The sequence below is a fragment of the Mustela nivalis genome (genome assembly GCF_964662115.1).
Source record: "Mustela nivalis genome assembly, chromosome: 13".
Lineage (NCBI taxonomy): Eukaryota > Metazoa > Chordata > Mammalia > Carnivora > Mustelidae > Mustela > Mustela nivalis.
The window spans coordinates 66,955,018-66,970,396 of NC_139032.1; the positions used below are offsets into that span (position 1 = coordinate 66,955,018).

The 15,379-nt window shown below is 38.1% G+C and overlaps 1 protein-coding gene across 1 annotated transcript; it reads left to right on the forward strand.

The window, feature by feature from the left end:
• The first annotated feature begins 876 nt into the window (after nt 1–876).
• LOC309846251 (protein NipSnap homolog 3A-like) lies at nt 877–13,847 on the forward strand. Its single transcript, XM_082695116.1, has 6 exons — nt 877–1,059; nt 4,271–4,481; nt 6,243–6,398; nt 8,768–8,917; nt 12,842–12,928; nt 13,021–13,847. The coding sequence occupies exons 1-6, from the start codon at nt 1,000–1,002 to the stop codon at nt 13,095–13,097; spliced, it is 741 nt and encodes a 246-aa protein (XP_082551242.1). The 5' UTR covers nt 877–999; the 3' UTR covers nt 13,098–13,847.
• Nucleotides 13,848–15,379: the final 1,532 nt, after the last annotated feature.

The following is a 15,379-nucleotide window of genomic DNA, read 5'->3' on the forward strand; positions in this document are numbered from 1 at the left end:
CTTGTGAGTATAAGCTGTATTATTTCAATGTATACAAGAATGTAACTTGTCAGTCTAATTATGCACTGTGTAATTGCTATATGTTATTAGTAATAAAAATGTAAACATTAAATACTATAAATTAATGTGACAATTAATCTGTAATGTACCCATTATCAGATGAGGAAGAGGTTGTTATTTTGAGGGAGCGGTATGTAAGAAACCTAAATCCTCATTTTCCAAGCAACAGATACTATCTAAAATTGAGAATACCAAGACACACCAGAAAAAGCCTGTAATTTAGAGAACGAGAAGAAAGCATCAGAAGAAACAAGTGGAAAATGTTGAAAACAGTTATTCTGGGAACCAATCATCAGGGATAAGGAGAACAAGATCGGAGGTCTGCTGGTATGTTTTAAGGCTTACAAAACTATATGACTTTTTAATACTAAGTTCCATGCATCCACTGCAATGAGCTTCTGGGAGATACCTTAGAAGCCTTATGAGGTCATGCTGGGTGGCAATCGGGGAAAGAGGGAAAATTAAGGCTCCCTGGTTTTTACGTCAATCACCCCGACTAAAGATGAACCACGGCAAAGACCTCGAGGATTTTAAATGCACAGCATCACGGGCGCACGCAGCATCCGCCCTCCTCAAAGGGCAGCACTCGCGGTCTGCACACGAACTCTTAAGAACTGATGCTCAGCTGCGCATGGAGACGAGGTGAAGGGCTCAGAAATGTCCCCTCTGACGCTGGGGTAAGAGTGTCAGAGGGAACAAGCCCAAGACCACGATACTGCCCGCCCGGACGCGCCGGACACTGGGCCACCGAGCGAGCGGCCTTCGGGGCGGTGCCCGCGCCTCCGGCACCAGGGGCGGAGCTGAAGCCGCCGAGTCCCGCCCCCGCCTGCGTCCGCCAGTCGTCTAGTCGCTGCGCGTCTCCAGGCGGGTCAATCCTAACAGGAGGAATCTAAGAAAGAGTACCGGCTGGCTGTCCTTCCCAGCGCCCGAAGCCCCGCCATGCTCGTCCTCCGAAGCGGCCTGACTAGGGCTCTGGCTGCGCGGACGCTCGCGCCTCAGGTACCCGCCGCCCCGACGAGCCCCAACAGTGCTCTAGTCGGGGGGCAGCAGGGAGCCAGTGGTGCCGCGCATGCGCTACTGGGTTCGCTCGCCCAGACGTGCGAGTGCCGCGCACGCGCCCAGTCTGTTCGCGTGCGCAGATCGTTCTAATTGTAGAGAGGGTCCCAGATCCCCGAGCTGGCGCGTTCTAGGATGTGCGGGTGGTAGGTTGTCGCCAGTCGGGGAGAGTACGCTGGCCAGTGTCGCCTTCCGGCCAGCTCTCGAGGACCCGTGAACAGGACGTCTGTGGCCTAGGTGCCAGGCGCCCTGAGGACACTACTGAAGCTCCGGGTACTCCGTATTCGCTTCCCAGCGTTGCTCAGCTTTCGCCACGTTGGGGCCCGTGCCCGGTGCCTGCTGGTCGAGACTTTCTTATTGATTTTGTTGTTTGGACAAGCCACCGCAGCCTCTACACCTAAGGTAGAGGAGAAACAGGCCAGCCAGCTCCTGGCAAAACAAAACAAAACGGCCTCCCTGTGTTTAAATGAAACGTACGTAACTTCCGAGCATTTTGCAGAGAACCTTGAAGAGATGGGCCAGGGTGCGGCTGGTGGAGCGTCCTGTCCACTGCCTCTTGCGGGGAGGGGGGGGGTGTCCAAGCCAGGAACCTAGTAGCAAACATGATTACAACCTCATTTAACCTCCGATGAAAAACGTACCTAATCGATTTTTGTGATTCAGCCTTATCTGTCGGGGCTTGGCCTATTCTGTACATCTACAGGTTTTTTTCCCCTCTGATATTTAGGCTTGTACTTTTCTCGAAGGGGACAAGCAGAAGGGGCTGAACCTACTCTAGAGACAGACGGTCTGCTGAAGACCGAGGAACCAACGATGGCCTGTTCACCCAAGATTAGCAATCCAGTCTTTAATGTTTCCTGATTCTCGCTCTACAGGGGCAGGGCCAAGAGTTATTCCCGACAACTTTATTCTGAACTTTGATTATTAAATGCCAGCCAGTGGGTCTCATAAATGAATTGGAAGTCGGTGCTATGGAAAATCAGCCCTTATTTGGAGATAAGGGAGACTAGAGCACTAATGAATCCTACCCCCAGAATCCTTGTAGTTTCTGCCCTTAATAAAAGTCACCTCCCCCTTAAGCACACTCATTTATCTCATTCACTGTTGTTTTTCCAATCCGTGGGCTTTTCCTTCTTACTGTTTCTTCTTTGGAAAATAAAAATACGTGCCTTTGACCACATATTTGTTTCCAAATACAAATACCCTGAAAAAATGACTTAAAAGCAATTGTTATAAATACCACACTGCTCCATTATATTTTATTTATAATACTTTTTGAACTATAATACTAAGCAGCTGTTTATTTGGATAACATTCTCATATTAAAAAGTGGTTAAAATGACACAAAAAACATGTCCAGCAAAAACAGAAGTATCTGCAGTAGTTTTGGAGGGAATACTTGCTTTCCAAGTAAGCTTAGACACTTGGGCAGTAGGAACCTAACTCAGGAGACATGAATGGGAAGAACTCAATTATATAATTATAATTACAAAATTATTCATAAATACGTAGACAACTGTGTGTTTTAACCTAAATTATGTCAGATAAAGAAGCCTACTGGTTTCATTTGATGTTCCAGGTAGTCACATAAGCCCAAAATTTGTCCATAGCTTTGTACCAAAGCTTTTGATTAATAAGCTTCATGAAACAAAACTTCATGAAACTGTTTCATGATAACCAAACCTACAGTAAGAAGAATTTATAAAAGAAAATGCCATAGGACTGTGTGGGTGTGAGTATATACACATGCACATGTAATTATACACAGGATAATCTCTAGTGAGGCATTTCCTTTTTTTTTTTTTTTAAGATTTTATTTATTTATTTGACAGACAGAGATCACAAGTAGGCAGAGAGGCAGACAGAGAGGAGGAAGCAGGCTCCCTGCTGAGCAAAGAGCCCAATGCGGGGCTCAATCCCAGCACCCTGGGATCACAACTGGAGCTGAAGGCAGAGGCTTTAACCCACTGAACCACCCAGGTACCCCTCTAGTGAGGCATTTCCTACCTAAAGTTAAGTTTATTCAGACTTGGAGGCCTAGATTAGAAGAAAACTTTGTATGGGTAGCCTACAACTAATACAACAAGAACTAAGTTTTTTTTTTTTTTTTAAGATTTTATTTATTTATTTGACAGACAGAGATCACAAGTAGGTAGAAAGGCAGGCAGAGAGAGAGGGGGAAGCAGGCTCGCTGCGGAGCAGAGAGCCCGATGTGGGGCTTGATCCCTGGACTCTGGGATCATGACCTGAGCCAAAGGCATAGGCTTTAACCCACTGAGCCACCCAGGCGCCCCAAGAACTAAGGTTCTTAAGGAATATTTTCATCAATCTGGTAAAATTGGATGAGTTAAATGCCCTTCTTCACATTGCATCTTTAATTAAACCTAAAAATGATTCAGACAATTCTAATTCATTGATTTTTTCCTTCACAGCATTCATACAGTCGACCAGTATGTTAAAATGCAGTTGAATAGATAGTAACAGTCCATTCCTATCTTTTACCAGTGATCTGCTTCATCGGGTTTGGGAAATACTTTGACCTGAATAGCAATTTTTATTTTTAAGAAAAACCTGAAAGGGAGTTTTTTTTTTTTAAGATTTTATTTATTTATTTGTCAGAGAGAGAGCGAGAGCGAGCACAGGCAGTCAGAGTGGAAGGCAGAGTCAAAGGGAGAAGCAGGCTCCCTGCCGAGCAAGGAGCCCGATGTGGGACTCGATCCCAGGATGCTGGGATCGTGACCTGAGCCGAAGGCAGCTGCTTAACCAACTGAGCCACCCAGGCGTCCCTAAAAGGGAGTTTTTTTGCTAGTAAACACATTTCCATTTTACTTGCCAAAACACCCGCATATTTTATAAAGTTCACTTAAATGTGTAATTGTGACATGTATAGTATTGACTAAAAATGGAATATTGGCTAAATATTGGCTAAATAAATAATCTGCAAGAAACAGTAACTATATGTTCAGCATTATTAAGGTTAGTTATTTTTATTGACATTTCTCTAAACAAATGTCTAAGGAGAGATCACAAAAGAAGTACAAACGTGGATTATGAATCTAATGCATGCCCTTTGTTTCTAGATTCAGAAATGGTTGTAATAATATTATAAACTCTACCTTTCCAAAATATTTAAATTTGCCTTATCTGTCTTCAGGTGTGCTCATCTTTTGCTACGGGCCCAAGACAATATGATGGAACATTCTATGAATTTCGTACTTATTGCCTTAAGCCCTCAAAGATGAATGAGTTTCTGGAAAATATTAAGAAAAACATACACCTTCGGACAGCTCACTCTGAATTGGTTGGCTTCTGGAGTGTAGAATTTGGAGGCCAAGTGAATAAAGTGTTTCATATTTGGAAGTATGGTATGATTTTTTCCAGCTGTGGGGTTCAGTATCAATTTTCATTCTGTTAAATGTTACTTGACGCTTAGCTCTTGAATCTAAATTAGTATAAATGCCCACAGGTTAAAATAAACTTTTAAAAAGGGGAACAGCAGCAAAAAATGAATTCTGACTCCTCCCAGTGGTACACCTTTAACAATCCTTTGCCCAAGTTCTTATGTTACCATAAATGGGAAAGTGTGGCATCTCATATTTCAAATCATAAATTTCTTAGATAGACTTTAATTCTCAGAAAAATTATACAGTGGTTTGTCATAAAGATGATTTATGAAAAAAAATAAAAGCAGTGATTGTAAGAGCTCAAGTAAGTTAAGATCATAAAGGAAGGTAGAGTTATTTTTTCTTATTATTGAAGCTATGGCTGGATATCTGGATTTTGGTAGAAACAATTCAGTTATGTAGGGGCTTTGGAGTAGTAAAGGCTGATGGGGATGATAATTAACTTCTAGGCTTCACCCACTGCTGAGATTTAATAAGTTGTTATATTGAGAAAACCATATCGGTGTCATTTGTGCATTCCAGGGTTTCAGGAAATTCTCCGTCATTGGGCTGTTACAGGGAAGTAAAGCCAATCAGAGTTCTCCGCATATTGAAGTTGATTTACCCCTGGTTTAATAGTCAAAGAAGAACAGGTTGCTCAAATCCCCATGATGTTTGTTACTCAAGTGTCTAATTTTTGTGAAGTCCATGTCAGAACTTAATGAAATCCAGAGAATTTCAATACCTTCATTTAGTGTTTGATCATCAGTGTCCAAAAGTTAATAGTCATTAGATACTTTACTATGAAAAGTGTCATTCCATAGTTACCATGGCCCTAGTTCAGGGGTTTCCCGTATTGTAATAGAATAAACCCATTAAAACACAATTTATGCTTTAATGTGCCACTGGTGAACTCGTGTCCTGTTAAAAAAAAAAAAAAATCATTAGAAAAATCCTGATATAACTCACTTAAGCTCTAAGATCCCCAATATAAACCATAGAAAACTCCTTTACCCTTAATTTTAATGAGACCCTAATAGTAAATGCAGTACTAGACCTAAATGTTTAGTAAATGTGTAAATAACAAACATAAGAGAAATAAATACTGGGTAAAAAGAATGGTGATGTTAAGAAAGAGAATCAGCACTCTTTCTTTGGAAGCTGTTCAAAGAGGAGGCTTAAAAAGCACATCTTCCTTTCATTTGTGTTAAATTTAATTCAGAGTATACATTGACTTGACCACTCACCATCACCACCAAGGAAAAAATAGTCTTTCTCTAAATGGGCACTATCATTTAAATGCCTCAAATAATAAGAATAATTAATATATGTTGAGTGCTGTCTAGGTGCCAAATACTGCTTAGAGCCCCTCTCATGTACTAATTTATTTATTCTTCACAGCAACCCTGGAGGGAGATACTATGTCATTATTTCCCTTTCACAGAGTAAGAAACAGGAACAGAAAGGTTCAGTAACTTAACCTAAGCCACACAAATACCTACAGTGGTAGAACCGATAAACCCCACTACGCAACATTATCATTAGTTGTTTAAATTTTACTCCCCTTTTAGACCATGAGAAACTTCAGGACAGATGTCACATCTATTTATGTTGATAGCTCCAGGGATAGAACGGTGTCCTTAAGTGGCCCGTGTGAACATTTGCTGAATTGAATGAAATCCAAAAGAGGTAGAGGTGATTTTAATTAAGTTTTTGTTTTTCTTACTCCTTTTCATCCCCTAGATAATTTTGCCCATCGAACTGAAGTTCGGAAAGCTGTGGCCAAGGATAAGGAATGGCAACAATCTTTCATTCCAAATCTGGGTCTTACAGATAAACAAGAGATCGAGATTACTTACCTGGTACCCTGGTGCAAATTAGAAAAGCCTGCAAAAGAAGGTAAACCCTTCCTCCTTCATTACTTTGAATTCTGATGGAGAAAAAAGATTTCAGGCTATAAAAACTTAACTTCCAGGGGTACCTGGGTGGCTTGGTTGAGCATCTGACTCTTGATCTCTGCTCAGGTCTTGATCCCAGGGTTGTGAGTTTGGGCCCCATGTTGGGCTCCACGCTGGGCATGGAGTCTACTTAAAAAAGTAAACTTCCCTTGGGAAAACTAATGCTGTGTTTTATACAGGAATATATTATGATTATAGAAATGAATGAATTTTAGATCTTTGCTTATTAAAACAATGAGCACTGAATGATGAAGTTTTTTTTTTTTTTTCCCAGTTTGGAAAAGCTCTTAAAATTGAAGTATAAATATAAAAAGGTGACGCGGGGAGTAAAGGTTGAAAATTTGGGGGTTAGGTGAAAGATGATGTATGAAATTTTGTCATAGTTTGGTATTTTTTAAACACAAATTACAGCTAATCTTAAATTATTAAGGGATATCTTTGCCTGTAAGACTGTGTTAGGGGAATAAATTAAACTGTTAAGCTGTATTACTGTAATTTAACATTTTTGCTTTCTTTTTATTTCTCACTTTGAAAATAATTACTAAAGATTTGTCTTCTTGCTGATTTTATTTTCTTGCTCATTTAAGGAAACATTTACCTTAACATTGTTTTAAAAAAAAGTCAGATTTTTTATAAGTATTAATTAACTTAAATGTTATTTTATTTCCCCCATTTTTCCTAACTTTGTAGTGTATATTAGAGTATAAGAGATTCAAAAGTCTTATTTGAATCCTTATCCACCTAGACCTGTCCACAGGCTTCCAGCACTATCTAAAAACTAAGTGGCTTCTTAGACAATGTCAAATCCTGGTTCTCTTCTTCTGTGTTGTTCATAATCCTTTAATAACTTTGTGCTTGTTTCCTTTTTCTTCTCAAAGCTACCTGTCCCCTAGTTCCTCTTCCTCTACCTGCCCCATACTTCTGATCAGAAGTCAAAATGCTTTTCAAGTATTTGCCTGGATATTTAGGAACGATAAAATCATTTCCTCCAGTTGTTTCAGTTTTTATTCCCCCCCACTCATAAACTCAGACATCACTGGATCCATCATTTGTTCCTATTAGAAATGTAATCTTGTAGGGGGAAATTATATAAACAAAAATTATTTCCCCTCAAAATTGGAAAGAAGAGGAAATACAGGAGTTTAGAAAATGCTTTTCTTATTCATTTCTTATCCAAAAGTGCAAATTCAGGGAGCTCAGAAATCCTAGCCCTTCTATAAATGTTCAATATTTGTTTTATTAACAGAGTATATAGATTAAAAATATATCAGGTGCGCCCGGGTGGCTCAGTGGGTTAAAGCCTCTGCCTTCAGCTCAGGTCATGATCCCAGGGTTCTGGGTTTGAGCACTGAGTCGGGCTCTCTGCTCGGCAGGCAGTCTGCTTCCCTTCCTCTCTCTCTGCCTGTTTCTCTCCCTACTTATAATCTCTGTCTGTCAAATAAATAAATAAAATCTTAAAAAAAAAAAAAAAAAACTTCAGGGGTACCTGGGTGACTCAGATGGTTAAGCATCTGCCTTGGGCTAAGGTCATGATCTCCAGGTCCGGGGATCAAGACCCACAGCAGGCTCCTGTTCACTGGAGAATCCTCTTCTCCTCTTCCCTCTGCCTCTCCCCCTGCTGGTTTTCTCCCTCTGTCTCTTTCTCTCATGAATAAATAAGATCTTTTTTTTTCATTTATTTATTTTCAGCATAACAGTATCATTATTTTTTCACCACACCCAGTGCTCCATGCATTCCGTGCCCTCTATAATACCCACCACCCCGACCTCCCACCCCCCCACCACTTCAAACCCCTCAGATTGTTTTTCAGAATCCATAGTCTCTCATGGTTCACCTCCCCTTCCAATTTACCCCAACCCCCTTCTCTCTAACTCCCTATGTCCTCCATGCTTTTTGTTATGCTCCACAAATAAGTGAAACCATATGATAATTGACTTTCTCTGCTTGACTTATTTCACTCAGCATAATCTCTTCCAGTCCCATCCATGTTGCTACAAAAGTTGGGTATTCGTCCTTTCTGATAATAAGATCTTAAAAAAAAAAAAATCTCAGATAATAGCTTAATAGATCTTCCCTTTTTTGTTTTTCTGTATAAGCTTAACAGCTGATCCTTAAACTTGGACAAGGACTTTCAAAACATAAAAGCAAGGAAAACTAATGCCATCATCCATAAATATAGCTACATACCATGTTCATGTGTATGATCTTCCAAATTGGTGTATGTAGATTAGCCTTCCAGTGGAATTGGACTAACCTGATTAGAAACTTCTTGAATATCTTTTGTAAAACTATTTTTCTCCCTACTCTAGGAGTCTATGAACTGGTTAGTTTTCAGATGAAGCCCGGTGGGCCAGCTCTATGGGGCGATGCATTTAAAAGGGCAATTAATGCCCATGTGGATCTAGGCTACTCAAAACTAATTGGCGTTTTCCACACAGAATATGGAGAACTCAACAGAGGTATAGTTGTCTATTTCTTCTATGAAACTACAAAGTATGTTGGTGATCTGTTAAGTTTCTCGGGTCAGTTTGTCTCTTTTTTCCATTATGGTATGTGTTTAAATTTTTATTGCCAAAATTTTAGGGTTTTTAATAATTTGAAGGGTTGAAAAAAACCTGATTTATATCTTATTTGTTTGGGATGTTAATACGTCATAAAGCCTTTTTCAAATGAAATATCATGCCTTCCATGACTCATCAAAGTGATTAAAAAACTGCAAAGAGCCTCAAGAAAATATATGTTCTTTCATCCTTTTTTTCCTCTAAGTATACTTTTATTGACTTTTTAAAATAATATTAGTTGGGGTAAAGAAATCATCTTGAATGAAAAAGTAGTACATATTTTTTGCACATACTAAATAGATGGACATGCCTTAAGGGGAGAAAATATTTCCCCCTCCTTAGAGATAATACTGTTAACATTGTGGTCTTTATATGTCATCTACATATATGTGTGTATGTATTCATATAAATACATATAAATATGTGTGTATACATATATATGTGTGTGTGTGTGACATAGGAGTAAGAAAACCAAAATGTTAGTTGATACATTCACATGCTAGAAATAATGCATGATTTATAATGACCTCTTAACACCTCAGTGTGTTACAGTTTACAGATAAATATACATACCTGAATTTATTTATTTACTTTTAAAGTTTATTTATTTACGTAATCTCTGCACCCAATGTGGGGCTCAAACTTTCAACCATGAGTTCAAGAGTCGCTTGCTCCACTGACTGAGCTAGGCAGGTGCCCCATGAATTTATTTTTAAGACATATATATGGGGCATTTAACTTTTAAAGTGGAAAGTTACTGCAGTCAGAATTTCAGAGAGTTTTTTATGGCAAACCCTTAAAAATATATGTAAAGTTCATCTGGAAGGATAAATGACTAAGAATAGCTAATAAAATATTTGAAAGATTCCTCGTATTGATTTGCCTCTTTAACTTTCTATTTAATGTCTAATGGACATCTCAGACCTAACACACTCAAAGCTGAGCTTCTGATCTTGATCCAGAAATTTAACTTCTAGTAGTATATCCTAAGAAAATAATCAGAATATACAAAAAAGGTTATTTTTAATTTGGAAACTTTATCAAGAGGAGAAAAACTATGAAAATCATTAGATGTCTGTCTCACACCATATACAAATCTGGAATCCAAATGGATTATATAGATTTAAGTATAGACAAAACGTAGTTATAGAATTACTAAAAATAAAATATAAATGTATAAAATAACAGATAAAATGTGTAGGTTTTTCTTAAAGATTTTATTTATTTATTTGACAGAGATCACAAGTAGGCAGAGAGGTAGGCAGAGAGAAAGAGGAAGGGAAGCAGGCTCCCCGCCGAGCAGAGAGGCCGATGCAGGGCTCAATCCCAGGACCCCGGGACTATGACCTGAGCCGAAGGCAGAGGCTTTAACCCACCAAGCCATCCAGGGGCCCCTAAAATGTGTTTAATAATATGGATGAGAACTATATTTCTAAACCAAAAAACAAACGAAGGAACAATAAAGGGAAAAAATCAATAGATGATTTTATTTTTTTTAATTTTTTTGAAGATTTTATTTATTTGATAGAGATCACAGGTAGGCAGAGAGACAGGCAGAGAGAGAGAGAGTGAGAGGAGGAAGCAGGCTCCCTGCAGAGCAGAGAGCCCAAGGCAGGACTCGATCCCAGGACCCTGGGATCATGACCCAAGCTGAAGGCAGAGGCTCCAACCCACTGAGCCACCCAGGTGCCCCTGATTCTATTTTTAAAAGCACACTCTTTCTGCATGCCCCAAAACACCATAAATGAAATTCAAAAGCAAAAAGAAAAATGAAGACTTATGCAAAGTTAGATATGCACATGACTACTAAATGTATATATTATAGAAGATACAGATTAAGATAATAATGAGATTAAGATAATGAGACTAATAATGATAATTAAGATAAAAATGATAATAATGAGATAATAATAATAATAAAGACATATTTATATATAGTATTTGATAGGTTGGAAAAATAAGTACTTAGATACTGTATAGAGTCATACTGTGTTAATCTTTAACCTCCCCAAGATTTGGCAATATAAATAAAAAGCTTTAATTTTTAAATTATTTTTGCCAATATTCTAAGAAATATGCATAGGTGTGTAGTGTATTAGGGTATATAGGGAAGAAGTTTGAAAGGATGTAAATGATATTCTTGATAAGGTTAATGTTTACTAAATCTGTTTTTTATAATGGACATCTATAACTTTTATAAGAAAAAACTACTGAAAACGTGTGCATACTTTTTAATCTTAAATTACCTCTCAGCATAGGAGATAGTAATAGGCTGAGTATAAATCAGGACATAATTTCTGGAGGATGGTGTATAATACGCATACTGTACATGTAGAAGTATATACAAAATATTTTTGGTTCTCTCAGTTCAAATTTTAGAGTTCATATTGAGGAAATAATCAGATCCAAACTGCCTGGCTTTAAATCCCAGCTCCACCACTTACCTGCCCTCTTGGTCACATCGCATGAGTTTCTTCACCTTATGTGCCTTAAATTGCTAATCGGTAAAATACGGATAATACCCTAAGATTATTGTGAAAATTAAATGAGTTAATACGTGAAAAACTCTTAGAACCAAGCCTGGCACAAAGTAAGCACCCCAAAAATGTCAGTAGTAGTTGTCTTTGACATTATTATTATTATTGTAGCTACACATACAGCTCCTGCTCGAAGGAAGTTTATGTCAGCATTGTTTACAATAAGGAAATGCTGGAAACAATGTGGTATAACCTCATGTTTATATGTATGTAATATACTTGCAATCATCATATAGGTCCTATACCTTATATAGTTTACACACTTTATGTATATAAACATGTAAACATATAAAAATACATATGTTTATAAATATAGAAAGAGATGCACCAAAACAGGAAAGTGGTTATTTTAGGATGGTAGAATAGAAATGATTTCCTGCTTTCTGTTTATCTGCATTTTCCAAAATCTACACAACTAATGTATATTATGTTTAATTATTTTAAAAATTCAGTATTTTATACGATCCTGAAATATTTTGAATAATACAAATAATCAGCAATAAAGCCTTGGGATTTAAAAAGTTGTCACATAGTGACATAAAAAGGAATTCACATAGTCATTAAAAATTAAAGTTACTGCCATGTAAAACAATAAGCATTGTTGATGTTTTAAAAATACTGCTAAGCAGGGACGCTTGGGTGGCTCAGTAGGTTAAGCCTCTGCCTTTGGCTCGGGTCATGATCCCAGGGTCCTGGGATGGAGCCCCGCATCAGGCTCTCTGCTCAGTGGGGAGCCTGCTTCCCTGTCTCTCTGCCTGACTCTCTGCCTGTCAAATAAATAAATAAAATCTTAAAAAAAAAAAAATACTGCTAAGCATAATATACAGTATGACCCTAATCTGATTTTACTCATGTTTTTAAAAGAAATACACTAAATATCAGTAGAGGTTTTCTGTGGGTTGTTAAAATTATGTTACTTTTAATTTTCTTCTTTGTATTTTCCAAATTTTCAGTAATAAACATTTTTTATCATCTTTTTTTTTAAATAAAACATGGTAGGAAGTCATAAGACTTGGATCTAGCCTTGACTGTGTCTTCGTGATGTTACTTTTTTTCCCCAGCTTTTCTTTTCTTCATCTATAAAACTAGTTTTATTTAATTTATAAATTTGTCTCCCAAATCTCTGACCCCCTCTGAAATCTTATTACTAACATACTTAATTTTACCTTTTTGATATTCACTATTTTGATTTAAAGAACAAGACTTCATGTTTCTGATTAGTTTTTCTGTATTTCTTGTAGTAATGCCACAGTCTTTAGAAGCTCTTTTTGGTTTATTTCTGCAGTTCACGTTCTTTGGTGGAACGCGAGTGCAGACAGTCGTGCAGCTGGGCGACACCAGTCTCATGAGGATCCCAGGGTTGTGGCAGCTGGTAAGCTATTTCACGAGGCATGAAGTATTCGTACAACAAATTTGATTCGGTCAATAACTTTATATGCCTTCTTATGAAATGTGTTTTTCCAGTTCGGGAGAGTGTCAATTACCTCGTGTCTCAGCAGAATATGCTTCTGATTCCTACATCATTTTCACCTTTGAAATAGTTTTCCATTGAAATACGAAGCGTCGCATTAACTGCTGTAAGATGTGTCTGCTAATGGTGCTTAAATTCTCCTAAGAGATTCTCACTTGTATTTGAAGAAGGTGGTAAGTTAATCTTTTGTGTCTCTGCACTTCTAAAGCCAGCTCTGTGCTTCCTTCCTGTTCCTCTCCACCCCGGGAAATAGTTCTGTTCATTTTCCCCTTGGCATTTCAGTGTCTGTTACACATTAGAAATAGTTGCTACTACTTGATGATCTTGATTTTTCACTGGTTTCAGAATATCTCTTATATTGTTTTGACAACCCTTTGCTTTTATATTTTATATTCAAATGATTTTATATTTTGTACCTGATATTATAAAATTTATATATAATGTCTATTCATGTCAATTTTTTCTGAGATTTTTTTATTTTATTTTTTTTGCTCAGTAGGTTTATTTTGTGATCAAATGGGAGTCTTTAGAATCTAAGATCAATTATATTTCTTTACCTTGGCAAAGTATAGTATCACCTGTGTCATCTGTATTAATTATGGTTTTCACATTAATTATGAGTCACTCTAACTTGGAAAATACTGTAATTAGGTCTCTGTTAAAGACTTTGGAAGACTTGTTTTATGTACTAAAATGTGCTCATTTAACAGTTAATTTTTGTTCATTTTGGATCACTAACAAAGATACTTGGGACAGCTATTTGTTTTAAAAATATCTATGGTTATGAGAATGGTTACCTGAATAAAAGCCTACATACCCATTCTGCAGATTTTTTTGTGTTTCATATTTATACTATCTTCTCTAGAACTTATACTGTGTTGCTATGGGGTAGTGTCACAGTAACAATTTCACAACTTTACTGTAGATGTTAAGTTACATCAAGAAGATAACATAATAATAATCCCAGAAAGTTTTCAGTACCACACAGATCCTAGGGTTTTTCTTGAAACACCTTTAATTTCCATTTTAGTTGAGTGCACCTGCCTTCTAAAACTAGGTTTAGTAATTACAAGCTCTCTTGAAAGTCTATATTTAGAGCTATCTTATTTTGTGTTTCTAAAAGTATAAAATAGTAAATCATGAATTAGCTGTCTTAAGGGAAACTTGGAAAACAAAGTATAGCAGAAGACTGTGGAGAGAAGAAATGTCTAAAGGGTTAAATATAACAACAAAATTGAAAGGTGAGATGGTGTTCGGGTGCAGCCTGTACTACTGACAGACAAGAATCCAGAAAAAAGCTTTGTGATCAGCTAGTGGCATGTTTTCTGCTTCACAGTAAAGCAGAACTCTCAGTAGACTGATGTATATTCCCCGTCTTTACCTCCTACTCTTCCCTCAACCTGATCCTTGTCAGTCTCCTGAAAGGAGTCTTCTCAGGGTCACCAGGGACCTCTGTCTTACCAAATTTAGTCATTTCCTCTGCCTTTACCTTGCTTATCTTCTCAGTAGTGTTGGACACAACTGACCACGTTTGCCTTCCTGAAACACTCGATTCTGGTCTTCAGTAAATGGCATCATACTCAAGATAATCCTCCTCACCGGCCAGACCCTCTCTTTCCTTTGCTGGCGTCTCTTCTAGATGTGAGTAGGCTCTCAGGAATGTTCTCTTATCTTCGTTCTCTCTAGGTCAGCCCATTGAGTCGAAAGGCTTAAATACCATATATGTGGGGATGACTTAACACATTTTTATCTTCCTTCCCATCGTTGTTCCTGAGCACCAGACTGTTGTAAGAATGGCCCTTTTAGCACAACCATCTACCTAGTTTGGGCCACAAACTAGAAGTCATCTTGATAGCTCTCTTGCCCTCAACCTCTACATGGTGCTTGTCAGCAATTCCTGTGGGCTTTGTCTCTAAAATAGATCCTGAACATTACTCTTCCTCCCTGTGTCTACTGCTATACCCTTGCTCAATCCACCAACATGTTAGCCTCCTTACTGTCTCTTCTTCCCACATAGCCAGCATTCTTTTTGAAACAGTGATTACATCAAACCATTAACCTTGTTTAAAACTCTCCAGTGGTTCCTCATTGCACTAACAGTAAAATCCAGATACCTTAACATGGCCTGCAAGGCCCTACAGGTTCTGGTTTTTGCCCCTTCTACCACTTGAGACATTAGGATCCTCTCCCTCCTTCCCCAACCTGCCAAGTTTTTTCCCACTTGGAGCTTTTGCACCAGGTGCCCTTTCTTCCAGGAGCATTCTCTCTGCCCCCCTTCAAATGTTGGCTCCTCCTTATTTGATCAGATCTGAGCTCAAACATCACTCTTCAGGCACCATTTCTGACTCATTT